The 20,844-nt window shown below is 44.2% G+C and overlaps 1 protein-coding gene across 4 annotated transcripts in view; it reads left to right on the top strand.

The window, feature by feature from the left end:
• Positions 1-6,185, top strand: part of ZMYM2 (zinc finger MYM-type containing 2) — an 87,696-nt gene extending 81,511 nt beyond the window's left edge. For 3 of the 4 annotated variants that reach the window (XM_067713852.1, XM_067713851.1, XM_067713850.1), the window contains 4 exons: positions 2,634-2,748; positions 3,377-3,628; positions 3,914-4,034; positions 5,312-6,185. In XM_067713852.1, coding sequence (XP_067569953.1) covers positions 2,634-2,748; positions 3,377-3,628; positions 3,914-4,034; positions 5,312-5,504 — 681 coding nt within the window. In that variant the 3' untranslated portion in view covers positions 5,505-6,185. The other variant, XM_067713853.1, reaches the window with a different exon arrangement.
• The last annotated feature ends 14,659 nt before the right edge of the window (positions 6,186-20,844 follow it).

Below are 20,844 nucleotides of genomic sequence, written 5' to 3'. Positions count from 1 at the left end.
TGCGTGCATCTCTTTTTTTATGAATGTGGCAAAAGACATGGAACCTTTGTCCCCAAGGACAGGGAACTGTGTTACACACTTTGGTGTCTTTCCTTCCCTCTGCTTCCCAGTCGTTGTGTCAGCCCCTGAAGACGTCTGGGTCAGAGCTCAGTGAATTCAGTCAGTGGCGAGCATTCCCTTTGTTTTATAAACAGTGTGCACCCCCCTCTCCCCCGCCGCCAGATCTTATGTAATTGTCCTGAAGAGCTGGTGCTTTTATTTCTAATCTTCCTTCTGACTAGTGGGAGAAACGTTAGGTCAACTCAGATGATGGTGCTCTGGCCTAGTTGCTGGTTAGCGTACACATGGTTTATGTTCTTCATCCTTCTACTTTCCACTTGCTGTGTCTTCAGGTATAAAGTAGGTGCCTTTTAGGCAGCATATTGTTGGGCCTTGTTTTTTATTTATCTTTTTTTTTTTGGCTACATTGGGTCTTCGTTGCGGTGCACGGGCTTCTCATTGTAGTGGCTCCTCTTGCTACAGAGCACGACACGTGGGCTCAGTAGTTGTGGCTCGCGGGCTCTAGAGCGCAGGCTCAGTAGTTGTGGCACACGGGCGTAGTTGCTCCGCGGCATGTGGGATCTTCCTGGACCAGGGCTCGAACCCGTGTCCCCTGCACTGGCAGGTGGATTCTTAACCACTGTGTCACCAGGGAAGTCCCGGCCTTGTTTTTCAAATTAAAAACATTTTTAATCCAGTCTGATAATATTTGTCTTGGTGTGTTCAGACCAACAAAATTTTTTATTTAAAGAACCGGCTGGTAAACATTTTAGGCTCTGTAGTGCCATACTTAATCTGTGGAAAGCAGCCCGGGCGCTTGCACTCTGTTTTAAGAAAACTTGGTTGTATTTGTAAAGAGGCAGCGGGCCAGCCTTCAGGACTGTAGTGCAGACCCCGGTTTAGACCTTTTACATTTAATGTAATTAATCACTGGATTGAAAATCCTGCTTGTTTGTGCTTGTTATACAGTTGACCCCCCTTAGCTACAGGGGATACTTCAGGATCCCCACTGGAGGGCTGAAGTCTGTGTGTACTACAGTGGCCTCTACACACCTACCTGTGATACAGTTTTGATTTGTAAATTAGGCACAGTAAGAGATTAACAACAATCATTACTAACAGAATGGAATAATTATCATAATATGCTGTGATAAAAGTTCTGTGAATGTGGTGTCTCTCTCTCTCTCTCTCTAAAATCTTATTGTACAAATTTAACACCTTTTCCATCTTAACTAAGCACTGACCACCCTCTGTGGCTGTAGCTTTTATAGTTTGAGGTGTGACAGCAAAACTAGCCTGAATTTTTTTCCTGCTTTACGACATCGCAGATAGAAGATTTGTTCTTACCGTGGATCTCAGCAACCTCAGCATCCGATTTTTTTCTTTCCTGATTAAGTCCAGAACTGTCACCTTTTCACTCAAAGGAAGCACTGTGCGTCCTCTCTCTGGCGTGTCCGAATTGCCAGCTTCACTCCTCTTGCTTTGGGGCCGTAATTATGTAAAGTAAGGGTCACTTGAGCACAAGCCCTGCAACCCTGCAGTGGATCTGACAACCCAGATGGCCACCAGGTGGCTGATGTGCGGGATGTGCCGGACCAAGGGTGATTCACGTCCCTCCGGGCGGGACGACATGACATCGCGAGATTTCATCATGGCTTCTCAGAATGGCCTGCAATTAAAATTTATGAATTGTTTATTTCTGTCATCTTTCATTTAATAGTTTTGGACCTTGGTTGACTGTGGGTAACTGAAACCACAGAAAGTGAAACTGGATGAGGGGTCACTGTATCTGTTCTTTGTGGGTTTTTTTTGTTTTTGTCTTTTTCTGCTTTCTTTTGAATTATTTTTCTGTGATTACATTTATCTCCATCATTGGTTTGTTATTTATGCCTGTTAAATTATTTGTAGTGGGTTTGCAGTGTGCGTCTTCAGTTAATCATTATATACCTTCAGACCTTCTTGCCCTGTCTCACATGTGGTAACCTCAAGCCCTGTGATCCCAGTTTCCACCTCCCGTTCTTTGTGCTGTTGTCACACATTTTACTTGAGCGTTCTTTTTACCCACTGGAGATGGAGTTCGCAAACTTTGGTGTTTAAGTCATTCTTTAGCAACCCTCACTGTTAAGGTTTGTCATAGTACGTTGTAAGATTCATAAATTTGCACTAACTCAAGGAGAGTGGGGCATAGAGAGGAAACAAGGGGAAAAGCATCAAGCTCACAGGCTGCTGGGAGAGGCTTCACGCACAGAAACCCTCCCGCCCTGCCCTCACCCTTCGTGTCCGTGGACTGTGTGCTGAGCATTGGAGCCACGTGCTCTGTTTGTATCTGACAGACTGAAGATTCTCATCCAGTTCTTACGTTCTGAGTTCTTGCCTTTGTATTTCAGCTTTGAGTTTTTCAAGCAACAGATTAATTGGTAACTTATGTTTCTTTGATTTCCAGATATATAGAGAAGGCAATCATCTCTTATTAGTATGCTAATAAAGACAAAGACGTAAGACGTTTATTTTTTCCTTAGGAAATAGAGTATAAGTGGTCTGTAATTAGCTCATATAAATCTTAAATCCTTCAAGTTTTTTTTTTTTTTTTGTAGTACTTGTATGGTAGTAATCGAAAAGACAACATATTTATTGATCCAGGATTCCAGACATTTGAGCAAGAATTGAATAAAATACTCCGAAGTTGGCAACCAAGCATACTTCCAGATGGTAATGCTCCTTTAAATAAAATGTCGCCCACTTGCTGCTGGGATTTTCTGTGTTTATAGAAAGTGTACTAAAGATAATTAGGAAATAATTTGAATGAGAGAGCGCTTATTCACCGACGCATCGGTCCGTCTTTCGTTGAATTAGAAATGAATGTGGTTGATAGCTAGTGTTTATGAAGAACTTTGTAATAAACGTGACCCACTTTCTTTGGAGTAAGAAACTGGATGCTCATTTCTTAAGCCCTCCAGTTGAGATTCTGACGTAAATTTCTCTAAGAAACCTCTGTTTTAGTTGTATAAAGAAAACTTGTTTGAATGGAAATCACCTATTTTTTTTCAGGATTTCTGCAGATGTAAAATTCCCTTCTGACCATGGTCTGCTTGTCCTCTGGAAGACCAGGAGCAGACTCCAGGCCTGACCCCGGGGGTGCTAGCTGTGTAGTCTGTTGTGTTTCCCGGCTCTTTGTTGTTTCAGAGCCGCATAGGTGATTCTGAAATTCATTCCAGTTGATCTGGAGTGAATGGAGGATTGGACTAGGTTTGTTCTTGAATTAACTTCTATCTGTTTCTAGCTGGTTACATGAAAACTGTTTATTGTAATTCTTTAAAAATCTTTCTCTCTATTTAAGGGTCAATATTTTCTCGAGTTGAAGAAGATTATCTCTGGAGGATAAAACAGCTAGGATCACACTCTCCAGTAGCTCTTCTGAATACCCTGTTCTACTTTAACACTAAGTATTTTGGCCTGAAAACAGTGGAACAGCACTTAAGGCTTTCCTTTGGCACTGTGTTTAGGCATTGGAAAAAAAACCCTTTAACAATGGAAAATAAAGCATGTCTTCGATACCAAGTGTCTTCCTTATGTGGAACAGATAATGAAGGTAGTGTAACAGGTTTTCGTTTTGGGATTGTCTGTGGCAGGGACTGCCACTCCTTGCCTTACTAAAGACCACCTGGTCACTTGTTAAGAACCTAAGGACTGTCATTTTCATAAGACAGCCTATGTTGTCTTAAAATTAGGAATTACCAGAAGCCACAGTTGAGAGCTCTGAAGCACACCTGGTCCCGTTCTTTGGTGTAAGAGATACTGGGAGTGATCAGAGTGAATAGTGTCACCTTTCTTCAAGGTTAGTCTTAGAAAGTTTATGTGATTTTTATTTCTTAAGATAAAATTACTACTGGAAAAAGAAAACATGAAGATGATGAGCCAGTATTTGAACAAATTGAAAATACAGCCAATCCTTCTAGATGTCCTGTGAAAATGTTTGAATGCTACTTGTCTAAAAGGTAAGTGTTAATGACATTTGATTTTTTTAAATGGTAGTAACAGTTAGTTGCTGTGAATTTATGTCACCAAGAGGTGACATTTTTTTCCTTGGTCCTTTTTTTTTAGATTTCTCTCTTTTCTCACTTATGAAGTCCTTTCAGTTATAACGTTTTTAGTCCTGTTATTATAAAATACCCAGCTTATACTTCATGTTTTAAGCACATGTTAAGAAATCGCTCTCTGCTAACGAAATGACTGCTGTACTTGTAGAGGGTCAGACAGTACATGTCTTAGGCTTTTTGGGCTGTGGTGTCTCTGTTGCAGCCAGCTCTGCTGTGGCAAGCAGAGAGCAGTCCTGCCTGGGCCTGGGTCCCAGTGACGCCCTGGTGAGAAGGTGGAGAGAGGCGAGTCCTCGGTTCTGGAGGGAGATCCCTGAGGTGTCGGCAGGGCGCAGCGTCTTCTCAGGGCCCTGTGCGTTCCAGCTGCACCACTGCTTTCTCCCGCGGGTACCAACAGGCGTTTAAAATATTTTAAACCAGTGAAATTTTTGGAGACCACAAATTATTTTATGCTTGTTCATTATTTTAAGTATGCACTCTGTAATTTTTAAAAGGCAAGCATGAACTCAGAATGTATTTTCTTATGTAAACAGTTTTGTAAATTGTTTTTATAAATTTTCTCCAGGTTAACTCTCAAGAACCATAAAAGCAGTAATGTCACCTATAGGATGATTATTTTTAATAATTAATATTTCTGACGATAGTTTTGGGTGGCCCTGCACCAGTATCTGGATCTTCCAATGGTAGTAACTATTTATTAGTTGGAAATTCCTATCTCAGTATTATCTTATTTTAAAAATTATTTCTTTTGTGTAACGCTGTTAAGTATTTTTATTTTATGTTTTACTGTATTTCATCAATTCTAAGACACATTTCTCACATTTTATACTGTCTCTGAAACTGGGATGCATATTATAACTGATGCATCTTGAAATTATAATTGGCAGTGCTTTACTTGTTTAATGGCAATATTAAAATAATGATTAAAAATAATGTTTCTATCGATGGTGTCTTGGATTCAGTGAAATACAGAAATTATAGTGGGAAAATAATCTTTTATTGTAGAAATTAACTTTTAGAATATCTCAGTGATAGAATATTTAATGTAGGTAATTATGCATGTGGTCTGCCCATGTAATGTGGTTAATGGTAGCAGAATTATTCTTGAAAGAAAAGAAGAAAGTTGTGAGGAATTTCGTGTACATACTGTGACATGGACTTTCTCCTTTCTCCTGAAGTCCACAGAATCTTAATCAGAGAATGGATGTTTTCTATTTGCAACCAGAACGCTCTAGCTCTGCAGACAGCCCTGTCTGGTACACGTCTGCTTCGCTGGACCGAAACACCTTGGAAAATATGCTCGTACGGGTTCTTTTAGTAAAAGATATTTATGATAAAGACAATTATGAACTGGACGAAGACACAGAGTAAAAAGGAACGTTTTAGAAGCAATCGGGAGAAAACAGCATTAGATAGTCATGCTGCTAGATCTTTACTATGGAAAACATTTCAAGTTTACTCCTTCTGTTTTGAGTTTTGTAGCAGTGTACCCACACTGGGTATTACCTTGTAAATAATCTGTGAGTGAAAGTTGCCATTATTCTATGTAGTGGTTTTAGGATACTTACAAATACATTCAAATTCTTTTTTTATTATTATTTATTTGATTAGGTATGTTTGTAACTTTTTACATTACAAGATATGAATGAGAATGTGCCACGTATAATTTTTTCTTGTAGTGAGAAACGCCCATATTGCACACCTCTGCTGTTGCAAAGCTTCCTGGAGAGGGGGCTCTTCTGCTGGGTTCTTGACAAGATGGTTGTGTGTGGGGAGCACCTACTAAAAGTTTAGAACTTGCAGTGTCTTTCAGAATTTTTAAAATAAACTGTAAACTAATAGGCTGGGTTTTTTGTTTTGTTTTTTTGCGGGGGTTTTGTTTGTTTGTTTTATGCTTTAGTTACTGAAGCCTTACCAGGTTATGTAGAGAGATACCATCTTCTGTACCAAAAATAGACAAGAAAATGCTGTCGATACTGGTGTACTGTAATGTGAATCTATACTGGTGAACAGAACTTTTTGTTCCCCTTATTAAAACCTTAGTGTCCTTTTCTCATTTGTGGCTTTCTGCATCACCCCAAACAATAATAATTATGTATATATACTTATATATATGTGTGTGTATATGTACATATGTGTATACACACACATATATAAAGAATGATGTTGATAACATGATCATGGAGACATTTTCTTTGCAAAAATGATGAAAATATAAAATTCTGTTTTCTGTGTCAACCCTAAGTATCCCAAATCCCCTTCATTTATAAGCGTTTGGTTTTTCTCTCCCCTTGAAGATACAGGTCATGTTTCCATCCCCAGGTGGTGGTGGTACTCCACAGCTTCACCAACTTTATGAGAATTCTTGTGCCTGCCCTCAATATGACTGATGCACACGCTGGGTATTTAAAAATGCCACTCCTGAGACTGTTGTCACGGAAAGTCGAGCTAGTTTAAGTAAGATAGCACCCGTTTCACTATGAGGGTTAGCAGGGCAGTGACTGACGGTTCAGGCTGATGGATAAAGTGTATCTTGAAGGAAATTAACGTTCGATGTTAGATTGTTTGGCTTTTACATTTTAATTACTTCTTACAGAAGATTGCATTAAAAAACTTTGTACTTCTGCATAGCGATTTATCCATTCAGACCTTTTCTTTTAGAACAAGAAGTTTACATAAAATCCTGCCTTCTAAAAGGCCGAGGAAGTGGCGGCTGCAGTTATCATGAAGAACTCCTTTGGCTGACTTCACAGAGCTTGAGTGTGCTCATGTAGTCTTGCTTCCAGTTCCTCAGCCACCACAGTGATGTTCGTCACTAAAACTGTTTGGGGGAAACTGGGCTATTTTCCACAGTGGTTAAGCAATGTCTACACATCCCTTAAATATTTCTCTCTTCCTTGGGATAAATGTTAACATTCAGAAGAAATCTCATTTATGATTTGGAAAATTTCACGAGTGTAATCAGCTGTATATTTAAGCAATAATTAACAAATATTTTTGGCATAAAAATTACTTTTTAATGTTCTAACTTGTTTTATAAGTTTGATTAACGTTTCTGTCCCTTAATTGATTTTGTATTTCTGGATTTGATAATCAGACTGACAGTAGCAAATCTCATACACTTAAATAGGTATAGATTGCTTGTTGTCTGTTTAATGAAGTAGTTAACATATTTAAAATATATAATACAAAACATTTCTCATCCTCACCTTTTTCCAGAACTACTGCTTTAAGCACTTTTCATATAAACGCATATTGTTGATTAAAGGTGATTAATCCTAACCATCTTTTATTCTTTGAACTGGTGCTATATTCCATCAAGAGCAATAAAGTTTTCCCCAAATGTCACTTAATGTATATTTTACCAAATAGCCTACATTTCTGCTATGATCCCACTATTAATAGCACCTTGTCTTGCTATTTTCATTTCCTTTATTGTACATTTTGGCTTTTCTAAACAGAAGTGTCTACATAGTTTTGATATTGATATGATTAAGGATTTAGAGCTCTTGTCTTTGTCTTGATTGCAATCCAACGATTGGTTAACTTGACTCTCGGGGGGGGAGAAAAAAATACTATTTTATGAGAATTGTTTGTTCTGTGAAACTTGCTTCATCTAGAATATGTTTCGTTAGTTCCTGAATCTCCTTAGTTTGTGTGGTCCTAGATGACTGCTGAGAAAAGGGTAGTGAAATGATAGTTTCTTTCTGCTGCTTAGTGATTTATGATGACGGCATCCTGTAAATATAATATTGTTGCCTTTAGATGTCTGTTGGAGATGCTATATTTTTCTGTTCTGAAGATTTTGCCGTTTAAAATGAATCAATACAAAAGTTTTTATCCATATTGAGAAAAGTGAATTTCCCATGCTAAATTGAATCTTCATTAACACTTTGCTTTTTTTTTTTGCTTTTTTTTTTAAGACTTTTAACTGTATTGGGTAATGTAAGATATTAAAGGACTTTTCTAGGCAAGAAGCTCAACTCTTCTTTTGGCCATAAAAATACTTTCTGTTTGAATAGTAGTTCATGTTTCTTTCTCTCCTACTGCGTGGAGTTGTTACCAGTGTATTGCACACACTGAGATAGGGAGAGGGTGCGTGTTGTGCTGTGCGTTCAGACTTCTGTCACTGTTTTCTGATGGGGTTTCCCTCTGTCCTGGGCGACTGCTTTGTGGTTGCGGTGGTTAGGAGTGCACCGTGTTAGGGTCACAGTGACGCAGAAGTGGTAGCATCGCACAGTTTTGGTCTGTACTACTCTAATATTAATCGGTCCCTTTAATCTGAGATCTTAAATGTCTTGCAGTCTTAAACCACTATGAAAATTTACACTTTTATTTTGCCAGTTATTTCCAAAATGTATTGTTATACGCATATCACTTATGTTCTGAGTGGACCCTGCCTGTAGGATCATCTCCTTACCCCCTCAAACAACGCAGTCGTGAAAGTGTGCATGAAAATATTTTTAAAGAATAAATTTCTTTAACGAAATTACAATACTGTTGAATTTTCCCCCTTAATAAGCCCCTTACTCATTTTTAGAGAAGTTCTTTGGGTTTTAATTTTTCCATTCTACTGTGTTCTTAGGAATAGACCATTGTTAATGTTATTTTCCTGTATTAAGTACTTTTTTTGTCGTTTCTGGGTATATCATGCTTGAAAATGATACCATGTAACAAAATCTTATAAATTTAGAAGTTGATGACCAGAACAGGTTAACTGTGTCAGTCTGGATCTGAGAGTAGAAACACTTAAAATGCTGTCTCAATTTGTACTTTTTTCTCCCCCTCTTTACTTAGAAGCTAGGTACCCCAAAATACCTAGAGGGTATTTACTTAGAGGGGTACCCCAAACAAGTTGCTGTAATCCCCTGCCTTATAATGAACTGGACAAGAGAAAGTTGTTCTTAATATCTGGACATATAATGTCCTAATTGATTACTGAGTTAAACAATCCATGAATTTAGACCTTTTGAGAAAAAAGAACCAAAGAGAAACTAAGATTTAATCTGTAAATAAAGTACATATTAGGAATAGAACCGGAGGGGGTCCACAGATCCTGTGGGTATACTAACGGAGGTCTTTGTATCGTTGGATAACTCCTCAGAGGTAAACTCAGCACATGAAAATTCACTATCCCAAAATCTAAACAACAAATCTTTGTTTCATATTTCCCCTGTGCTAAAGAGCTACTGCCAACCATGGTAGTTAGGGAGGGAGAGAAAATAAAAGATTAAGACAGCAGTGTTCCAAAGGTTACAATTATGAGGGTAAACAAGATATACTTGTATGGTTATTTAACTCCTAGGGAACACGTAGGGAATGTATCCATAATAGTTTAAAACAGACAAGATTGTGGACACTCAGAAATACCCTAAAAGGCTATTATGGTCTAGAGTAGTTTTCATAGAATTTGCACCACCTGTGGTTTATTTAGATTCCTGTAACCTTGACATTGCTTATGGCTCTGTAAGAAATGGTCAGTGGAGCAATTTCTGGTTATTTTAATGGTTCCATTTTGGTGGCATCAGTCCTCACCTCTGGCTTTCAGACTAACTTGTAATAGCACCCAAAGGGGTCGCTAGAACATGAGTTAGAGATGATACTGAAAAGTATGAAACCACATTGAATTAAGATAATTCCGCTTCTAGGTTATGTGATGTGGATGGAACGTACGAGGTCCAATACATTATAGAAATTTAAAAGAACTTCAGCCACTGAGGATGTATTTCATAGCAATTGCTTTTGAAAAAAATAGAATCTCAAATTTATTTTAAATCACCGGTGTCGCTGTTCGTAACCCTATGAGCAGATGAAACGTTTCCATTTTGATTACGTATTTGTACTTCTAAACTGCCGTCAGCAGATGGCAGTAGTGTACAGCACCAGGCTTCAGTTGCTTTTTTGTCTCTATACGACTGTAAGTATACTGTAGTCCCTTAGCAGAAATTCTTGGGGGTTTAGAATTCAGAATTTTCTTTTTCAAAAATAACGTGTGCTTGTAGGTTACATAGGACCCTCAGTGGGCTCGGGGCAACACCCTGTAATCAGTATCTCCTCAGCGATAAATCAGGTATCGGTAGTGACGGGGTGAGCGGTGTGCGGCCACAGAAAGTTTTGCATGGCTTAGCTCGGCTTTTGTCACAAGCACAAAAAGCTAGATTTTCAAACTTCTTGGATCTCAGACTTGCTGATGAGGAATTGCAAGCCTGTAATAAAACTAGTGGCAGATCTAGTATTTTCCTTCAATAAAACATCTAGTATTTTTTCTCTCTTGTATCGTTTAGTTTGGGTAGAGGTAACTGAAGGCTTACTGTAAAATTTGTGTATTCAATTTAAAGGAAAATGCAAGGAATGCTTAGAACAGCCATAAATAAAATGGCAGTTGTAGAGCCATTATTGAATGCTGAGACTTAAGAACAACTGCTTTCTTTTACTTTCCTTTTTGCCTCAGTATTTGTAGCATGACTGTTCTACATAAATGTGATAGGGCTTTCTGAGTGGCTGCTGTTGTTTCCTGGAGCCATTGTTTATTCATTCAACAAACACTCGGGTGATGGTTCTCTCAGGTACCCTAAGCCAGGTACTGGGAGCACAGTGCCTCTCCTCAAAGACTTAGTCTAGTTGGGGAGAAGTGAAAGTGTGATGGAATGTCAGAATAAGATGGGGCCGTGGGCCTTATTGAGCACAATCACTTGTACGATGAAATAAGTTTAATACACAGGTCTAGTAACTTATCAAGCCCCTGCTCTTAGTGAGCCCAGCTCTCCAGTCCTGAGTGCAGGCCAGGTCTCTGTACTGTGCCCCCTGCTTCCCATCCTGCAGAGGGAGAGTGGGCACCGACTGCCCGGATAGGGCAGGGCCGCACCACTGGCCACGGTCACGGGCGCCATGCTGCAGGAGCAGGTGTTTCACCAGAAGGTAAGGTCACGGGCTGGGGCAAGTGTGCTTCCCTGCTCTGTCCCGAGCACCTGGAGAAGCTCCCAGCATACATTAGGTGGTCATAAATGTTTGTTGAGTGAATTTTTATTTTGGACAATTCTCATTGTTTTTGGTAAATATTCTGCTTTAGATTTAAAAAAATATTTTGGGTAAGATTATTTTGTAAAAGTAAAGAATATTAAATTGTTATAATAAAGGGGAAACATTTTAATACAACAAATATATCTGAAACCTCACCCTCTTGGCATATCAATATTTCCTCCATCTGGTCCTTATGCATATGTTCACGTGATTTGTATATAAATACAATTACATTTATATTCTACCTTGGCATTGATAGATCATAAGTATTTTTAATGTAGTTCCCCTGAGCAATTTTGTGTGTGTGTGGGGGGGGTACGCGGGCCTCTCTCTCACTGTTGTGGCCTCTCCCATTGCGGAGCACAGGCTCCGGACGCGCAGGCTCAGCGGCCATGGCTCACGGGCCCAGCCACTCCGCGGCACGTGGGATCTTCCTGGACCGGGGCACGAACCCGCATCCTCTGCATCGGCAGGTGGACTCTCAACCATTGTGCCACCAGGGAAGCCCTGAGTGAATTATTGATTGTAAGTACCTTAACATTCAAGCACCTTGAAAGTGAACCATGGGGAGCATGACCTACGATCCATGAAATAATGCCTGCTTTTTGGTTCGCCTTTGACGCTAGTCTCCTGGATGCTATGTGTGTGTCAGTCCGATTTGCCCTGCGATCGCTGGTGCTGCTTGAGCTCCTGTAACCTTCCGTTTATGACGGCCGAGGGGTTGGGATGTACGTCTTGATGATTTGTAGTCGTGATCAAAATAGAAACACTTAAAAATCACTTGTGAAGTTTGTTAAAAATGCAAATTTTTGGGACTTCCCTGGTGGTCCAGTAGTTAAGAAGCCGCCTTCCAATTCAGGGGACACGGGTTCGAGCCCTGGTCTGGGAAGATCCCACGTGCTGTGGAGCAACTAAGCCCGTGCGCCACAACTACTGGGCCTGCGCTCTAGAGCCTTCGAGCCACAGCTACTGAAGCCCGTCTGCCTAGAGCCCGTGCTCCACAAGAGAAGCCACTGCAATGAGAAGCCTGCACACCGCAATGAAGAGCAGCCCCCACTCGCCGCAACTAGAGAAAGCCCACGTGCAGCAATGAAGACCCAACGCAGTGAAACATAAAGAAATAAATTTATTTTAAAATATCTGCCACAAACATTTTTTTTAAAAAATGAAATAGAATTGAACAGAATAGAACTTAATACGGGCATTTTTCTCATGAAAGTTGTTCTGTACTTGTGTACTGAAATATGCTTTTGGGTCAGAGTTTGAAAGACCCTCTGTAGGAAACTCACTGAGAGAAGCCATATATCCGTGGAAGGACTCGCTGTTAATGGGAGCCTTTTGTTTTGTTTTCAGTCCCACTTTCTTAGTTTCACCTACATCGAGCTGCAGCGAATTGTGAACACATAAGCTTTTCGTTTCGCCGTAACTAAGTGGCCGCCCGGCTCATTGGAGATGGACATTTTGTCTGCCTGTTCCCATAAGTTTGAGGTTTTTTTTTCTTCCAGGGTGGCTGTGGGAATGAGATGAATAGTTGCTGGAGTGCTTTCTGTGGGAAAGCCCATGAGGCATTGTTGATATGGTCTCCAAGTAAAGCTCGGTGAGTGGTGCAGCTGTGAGCCCAGTTCAGATCTTCCCCGGGTCTGAGTGCCCCTTCACCCCTCTGCTGTCCACTTCCTGTTCTGCTCGACGCCGGCCATCCAGGAACTGCTTCCGCTGATAGAAGGAATGTCGCGTAAGCATCTACCAAGGCCAGAGTAAAGGCTGAGCAGCAGCAGAATTCTGGAAGGTAGGCAGATGGACTTGGGGGCCACGGACCGCCAGCCCTGGAGCAGGTGCCCTGCCTGCCCATCACCCGCTGCTCTGGCCACCCACTGTTTCTCCTCAATTATCTTCAGACCTTTTCCTCTCTCCTCAAATCTAACACTTTCCCCCGTACTGAAGCTCAGGGGTCAGCAAACGCACATAAAGGGCCAGAGTCAATATTCGAGACAACGTGAAGCATGGTATGTGGGCATTTGCAAGAGAAAACACATTTCCACAGGGTTTCTACTGACCAAATTCGAAGTATAATAATTGAGTACAACATTTCCTAATACGCAGCTACAATGAGGAGGATGGAAGGCTTCACTGTCATCAGAATCGATTGCAAATGTTCATCTCTTAGCTTTTATGTATTTCTCTTTGGAAAATGTGTTTTCAAACATAAGTACGGCCACATGTTGCTCTCAGTCCGTGAGCACAGGGATTTAATTAAGCACGTTTCTCACTTGGGAGGCGTTTGTACAACTTCCCAGATTTTGATATCAATTTGATGTTTGCCTCTTAGCAAGTCATTATGTTGCAGATTCATCACTTCCAAGTGAAGATTAGAGAGAATCTCCTCAGTTGCAAAAGCTAAGTACAATTTGAAACGGAATTTTCCTTTACAATTGCATTGGTCTTTGAAAAACACTGCTGGAGCTGTCGATTGAGCTTGGAAGATATCCCTGCTCTATGTGTGTGGGAAACGTGTGTGGGAACCGAGGTGCTGCTGCTCTCACTTGGGACAGCCTGAGAAGTGACGTTACTTGGGATTCAGGCAGCGTTTGTTGCTGGAAGTAACTGCAGTGTGTTTTGTGTACAAGCACTGCCTTGGAGAACACTGTGTTTTGATGTGGTGGGTCTGCACTGGTAAGAAATAAATACGTGCCATGGGGGCGCAGGGCGGTACGCCCAGCGCTCGTCATTTTAGGTTGACCTTATTCGGGAACTTCATCAAGCCTGCAACAACCGCTGATTTCCCGTGACAGTGGTTGGGTGCCGTTCTGCCTGTTCGGCCCAGGGGCCGCCTGGCCGTGGACTGCGTGTGGCCTGTGACCCAACACCCAGAACTGATGGCGGGAGAGTCCCCGCGAGGGGCTTGCCCTGACACCTCTGGCTCAATGTTCACCTCAGGGCCCGCTGGTGAGCGGATAACCCCCTGAACACTTCCATTTCAACGAGGGCGGCTTCTACTCCACGCGCGTTTTTGCACCGTTAGTCACATCTTCCCAGAAGCCGCTTTCAGGTTTTCTTGAGTGAGTGTTGCGTCAGCTTGTTCGAAGACATTCTTGTCTGTAGTTGTCACCTACAGGCAAATCATGGAGGCCAGTCTTCAGTCCCTTCAGACTCGGCATTGACTTCTTGGAGAGACAGCTAAGCCATTTGGGTAAAAAAATCTTTTCACTCTTCAAGAGCTGAGGAAAAGCACTTGAAAACATTTGCCTCATTTTTCAATTTTTGACTCTTCAACTCTGAGCTACTCTTTTGCCAAAAGGCTGAGCTTGTTTTCTCTGGATACATTTCTGTGGCTGCTGCAATCAGATGATTTGATTTGCGCCATAAATGCGCACCTGGCCGACGGATGAGCCGCTTGGAAACTGACTTTGGTTGCCTGCTGGAATGAGGTATTCCATCGCGTTTTCTAGCTTTCTGACCGTCGCGCTCTCGTAAGTTGGAAACCCCGGGATGGAGCCCCGGTCTGCTCTGGTCGTGTTGTGCATATCGCATTCCTTCAGCACAGCTGGGGGTCTTTGCAAAAGCAGCACAACAAACGCCCTGTAATTCAATAACAGTGATGCGGCGTGACATCTGGAGAACGTTTTGTTTCAACGTGGTGGGTTTGCACTGGTAAAAAAAATAAATACGTGACACGGGGGCACGAGCAATACACCCAGCACATGAAGCACTGCCTGCCCGCTGCTGGGAGAGGCCGGACCACCCTGTGCATCTAAGCTGCCCTGGAGGATACGCAGCTGCAAAGGCATGGCTGTGTTCCAATAAGACTTTAGTTGTGGACACTGAAATTTAAACTTCTTATGTCACGAAATATTTTAAATTAATTTCTGAACCATTAAAAAATGTAAAAAAGTCATCGTTGGCTAGTGTGCTGCACAGAAACAGGCGGTGGGCGAGGTGTGCTGAGTTGCTTGCCCTGCCTCTTACTTCAGTGGAAAACATGAGAGGTGTCCAAGCCGGCAGAAGGCTCCGTGGGTCCCCGTCACATTCACCTACAGCACGTGGGCCTCTCCTGCCAGCCTGCGGTCCCTTGTAGGGCTTGTCTTTCAAAATCCTCTGAAATTGCCCTCACACTGTGGCAGAATTCCTCAGAGTTGTCTGTCCTCATGGTCCTTAACTCCTGTTTTCTCTGAAATGTTGAGAAGTTTTCTGTCCATCATCCCACTAGGCGAGCTCACTGTGTCACCAGGCCCCATGGAGACTGAGGCCTCGTGTTACTAGGCAGCCAGCAGCTGCAGGTCACTGCCTCTTTCTGAAATGCTTTTTAAAACTTAGTTTCCCGTAGTCTACGTTCTCCTGATTCTTCTACTTTGTATAACGCCTCTTCTTGGTATTTTGATAATATCCCCCTTGTTCTCTGACCTCTAAAAGCTGGGGTGTCTGTTCTATTAACTGAGCCCTTTGGGCTCTCGTGTGGGCTCAGTGGCTCTAAGTGCTGTCGATACGCTATGGACTTCATCACACGTGTGAAAGTAAACATCTCCAAACTGAGGAATAAAGGGAAGAATGGCTTTATTTTGCTCTAGTACTTTAGCTGCATTAACTCAGTTGATGCAATCGCCCTGAAAGCCAGGCTTTTACGATCTGTAAAAGGCCAGATAGGAACCACTTTAGGCTTCGTGGGCCTCTTAACAGTTTTGTCTCATGTTCTTCTTTGAGTTTTTTCAACCTTTTAAAAATGTAAAAGTCATTCTCAGCTCACAGGCCACGCAGACACAGGTTGTGGGCCAGATCTGGGCTGTGGGTTGTGTGCTGGCCTCACTAGGAGCCATTGTAGGGTAGTTGTATCATCCCCATTTTGCAGATGGAGAAACTGAGGTACAAAGAGGCTGAGTAACTTGCCCAAGCTCACCAGCTAGGAGGTGATGGAACTAGGGTTCCCATGGGTGGCTCCAGACACCACGTGTTCAGTCACTACACTAGTGTCTAGAAATACATCCAACAAAGAGCTAGTGATTTATGCCCCAGCATCCCAGGAATTGGATTAAGCAGATACCCTGAAGATAGGGTGTAGTAGATGGTTTAAAAGTCTGTAAAATAACCTGTTTAGCCCTTTCCAAAATCCTCTGCCCTAGCAATGCAGCGTTCCCCACGCCCATGGGGTCTGGAGGCTCAGGGGAGGGTGAGGCTGAGGGCCACAGACGCCAGGCGGGACCGACAGGAGGGCTGGTGGGAGACCCAGCCTAGCGCCCAGGAAGCTGGAGATCTGGGGCACACCCCCACCGCGGGAAACAGACGAGCCCAGGACAAGAGGCAGAGACCCCAGTCTGCTCCCCACAGTGAGCCTCCCCTGAGTCTGGCAGGAGCCCCTGCTCATGTCCACAGCCTCCTGTCTGGTGTCTTCTCGTTCTGGAGAAAGGACGGAAACTTCCAACTGGAAAGATGGACATCCAAATAAAAGGAAGGTGCAAGAAAAAACTACCGTGGAGGAAGCAGAAGAAAGCTTTTAAAAAATTTAAAAGTTATATCTGAGGGAAGATAAACATACAGGAAGCAATCAGAAGCTATGGAAAAGAAATGTTAAGACAGATTAAAAATGCGATGGAGGGACTTCCCTGGTGGCACAGTGGTTAAGAATCCGCCTGCCGATGCAGGGGACATGGGTTCAATCCCTGGTCCGGGAAGATCCCACACGCCGCGGAGCAACTAAGCCCGTGCACCACAGCTACTCAGCCTGCGCTCTAGAGCCGGCGAGCCACAACTGCTGAGCATGTGTGCCACAACTACTGAAGCCCGCGTGCCTAGAGCCTGTGCTCCACAACAAGAGAAGCCGCCGCAATGAGAAGCCCCCACACGGCAATGTAGGGTAGCACCCGCTCGCCACAACTAGAGAAAGCCCACGCGCAGCAACGAAGACCCAACGCAGCCAAAGATAAATATTAAAAATACATACGATGGAAATACCCAGTAGAAAGACTGGATAACAAGGTTGAGAAGATTTGCATAAAGTCGAGCAAGAAGATGAAAAAGGGCAAAGTATGAGACAAAAGAAAACCTGAGCTTCAGCCTAGGAGGTCCGACACGAAACAACCAGAACTTCCAGAAAGAACAGGAAATGCAGGGGAGGAAGACGGAAGAGGGCCCAGGGCGCACGGAGTGACTATAGACTGTGACCCAAGACACACTGTTGGGAAATTTAAACAGTCTGCATGTGAAGAAAAGATTCTAAAGGGATCCACAGAGGAAGGATTAAAAAAACAGATCACATACAAAAGATGAGGAGTCAGATGTCATCAGGCTTTTCAGCAGCAGTGCTGGGAGGTAGAAAATGGTGGTGCGGTGCCTTTAAAACTGAGACAAGTGATTTCCAGTTTGGAGTTCTGTAGCGTGCCAGACTTCCAGGGTGTGTTCAGGTATGCAAGTTCTCAGGAAGTTTACCTTTTGGACACATTTGTCAAAAAGCAACGCAATTCCCCCCAAAAATGAGGTGACCAAGGAGGAAAGGGAAAAATGGGGGTCCAGGAACAGCATGGGCGGGAGGTGACGGGTCGGGACCAGGGTGCGTCCCGGCCCTGCCTTGTGGTGCTGGAGCTGGACCTGCACACGTCTCCTCTGTGATGTCACAGTGTCAGGTCTCGCTGGAGGGCACTGGAGGGCCTGGAGAGAGTAAGGGGCTGGCTTCTCTTGGGTTTCAGGCGTTGGTTTTCTCTTTTCCAGGCAAGATGGCCAGGTTTCACTGAAACCTCAGCGTTGGCACATCACCCACCTTTTCTGCCAACAGGAGGTCACAAGCACAGGTCTCTGCCCGGGGTGGGGGGGAGGGCAGAGACAGCAGCTGCTCCCTAGCCCCGATGTTTTCACACTTAGAGTTGTCAATTCCCTAATTACTAGTTAATAATTGTGTTAAATTTTCTCTGTTTATATTACTGGTGTGCTGTCTCCTGGCTGGACCCTGACTGCACACACGGTACTATAAACACTGAAACGTATTTTGCCAAAATGTGGGATGTGGTTGTGTTGGGACAGTGGTGTAGGGAGACGTTTCTGGGTGGGTACGCGAAGGGTGGGTGTAGAAGCAGGGCCAGTCTTCTGTGGTGGGGAGTCAGGAGACGATACACGTTTTAAAACTCAAGAAAATGCACTGCAAGTATGTTTAGAAATACGGTTGTAATGACCAGAGGAAAGAGCTAAGTGATATGGAAGTTCTTGCCTTTGGGCAACAGGACAGGAATCAGGAGTGTGACAGGAGACGGCTAGGTCTTGCTATTTGCCCTTGGTACCGCTTTGTTTTTAAATCATGTAAATGTACTACTGAAAAAAAAAATTCACAATAACCAAAAGGTGGAAACAACCCAAATATTTATAGATAGATTATGGATAAACAATGTGTGTAGATACAATGAGATATTATTTAACCTTGAAAGGGAAGGAAATTCTGATACATGCTACAACATGGATGAACCTTAAAAACATTGTGCTAGGTGAAATAAGCCAGACACAGAAGGAAAAGACTTATGATTCCATTTATATGAAGTACCTAGAATAGGGAAACTCATTGAGACAAAGGAGAATGGTGGGTGCCAGGGGCTGAGGGGAGGGAGAATGGGGAATTAGTATTTAATGGGTACAGAGTCTCAGCTTGGGAAGATGGAAGAGTTCCGGAGCTGGATGGTGGAGATGACTGCACGTCAGTGTGGATATACTTAATGCCGCTGAACCACACACTGAAAAATGGTTACAGTGGAGAGTTCCATGTATATTTTATAAGAATGAGAAATTTTAAGTCTGATAAAAATTGGTGCATTAAAAATATGAGTCTCAGAGAAAGAGCATTAATTCACGTTCGCGACTTGAAATAGGAACGTCTGTGAGGAGCTTGAGACTTAGCCTGAGCGTGAATTTTAATTTGGTCATCTCTGTGCCAGCGTCAGTGTCCCCCTTCCTCACCTGGGCCGCCGCCTCGCCTCCTTATCTGGGTCGTGATTTCGCCCCAGCGACGAACCAGGTGTGTTGGGAGCTGCACTTGGGTCCCAGCACCGCCCCCCTACCAGGGCGTACGTGGACGCCCTGGAGGTGGGACAGCGGCCCTCGCGGGGTCCCCGCGGTCACACAGGACAGACGGTGGATGGACAGACGGACGGGGAGGGGAGGCGCGGGGGCGTGGGGCGAGCCTGCGGTCGGGTACCTGTGTCCTGTGGGTGGGGGGGAGGTGGGGCGCTCGTTTCTCCCGCGGGTCCGCCGACCCCCGACCAAGCGCTGTGCTCGGAGTCCCGGGGCCGAGGCTCCAACAAGCGCGACCCGGACGTTCCGGGAGAGTCACCGTCGGGCACTCACCGAGAGGCCTTGCGGGGGTAGGGGGTGCGCCGAGGGTGGGGCTGCTTCTGCACCGACGGGCTGGCGCGGGGTGCGGGGGATGCGCGGGGCCCCCGGGATGCGCGCGGTCCCGGGATGCGCGGAGTCCATGGGATGTGCGGGGTCCCTGAGGCGCCTGGCCCGGGTGCGGCCGGGAGCGGCCCCATCGCAGACAGGCTCCGCAGGGGGCGCCGCGGGCGGGCGGGCTGAGCGCGCTGCTGGAGCCGTTTCCGAATAATCCTTTTAAACATTTGCTCGCTCGTGACTTTAACAGAGATGCTGATCCGGGAGTGGTGGCGGGTGGAGAGGCTTGGAGGAAGGACCAGCCTCTCTGAAGGCCGCCGGGGAGGCGTCGGGTTTGCACCCAGTCGGCGGACAGAGGGTCCCCTGGGGCCTTCCTTGGAGGCGGTGGGGCATCCACGGCGGGGCAGCCTTCCCGGGGGCCTGGCCTCCTCCCCAGACGGCCCAGGACAAAGTGTCTTCTCCCCACACCTGCTGTTCCTTCTGCAAAGTTCGTCTTTCTCCGCCTGGTTCCGTTCTGGTCATGTTTTGTGCCCGTAGACGGGCCCCAGGACCACTGGACACCCCAACTGCAGGCCACGTGCCCGGGTCCAGAGGTGGGGCTGGCCTTGCAGTAGGGCTCGGCGCACAGTGGGCACTGAAGGGTAACTCTTGTTATTATTATTACAGGAAGTTGATAGCTTACAACATTCTTCAGTTGAGAAGCTGCAGGAGAAAAACTATGCCCTTTCCCCAGAACTTGAAAGGAAAAAAAAATCTTTACTGAAGTACTAGCTGTTGTTCCAGAGCCTGTCTGGATACACTTGAGCTTGTTCCTCTGTGTGAAAAACAGTATGTTTTGACTTAAGCTGGTGGGTAGTTAAGCAGCTTCATGCCTCCATGTCTTGAAAGCCTTGTATGTGTTGGTCGGGCGCATTCATGATTTTGTTCCCCACTGTGTGTGCAAGAAGGAACGAGGTTTTCTCTTTGGCAACGTGGGATGGATTCCTGTGCGTGACATTTCCAGTGACTCGGGGGAGCGTCAACCAAGAAAGAAATGGGTTGATTTTGTAACTGAAATCTCAACTCTGCGGTAGATTCCAGAAGCCCTCAAATCTAGGTGAGTTTTGCTCAAAGACTGTGAAAAAGCAAACCTTCTGAAATAAGAGGTAATGGTTTAAATCCCCGTTTGTCTTTCTTCTCCCCCTAGTCTGGTGATGTGGACCAGAAGCTTCTCCATCCTATTGAATTGAATCTCTGAGATAATCATGTGGTCAAGCTTTCAGTCAACACACAACAAAGAGCCACAGCTACACAGTGACGCTGTGATGAGGGGCTGATGGACCACATGTTGGTGACCTGC

The sequence above is a fragment of the Pseudorca crassidens genome, chromosome 18, assembly GCF_039906515.1.
Source record: "Pseudorca crassidens isolate mPseCra1 chromosome 18, mPseCra1.hap1, whole genome shotgun sequence".
Lineage (NCBI taxonomy): Eukaryota > Metazoa > Chordata > Mammalia > Artiodactyla > Delphinidae > Pseudorca > Pseudorca crassidens.
The sequence above is the reverse complement of the archived record's forward strand: the minus strand, read 5'-3'. Positions and strand labels throughout refer to the sequence as shown.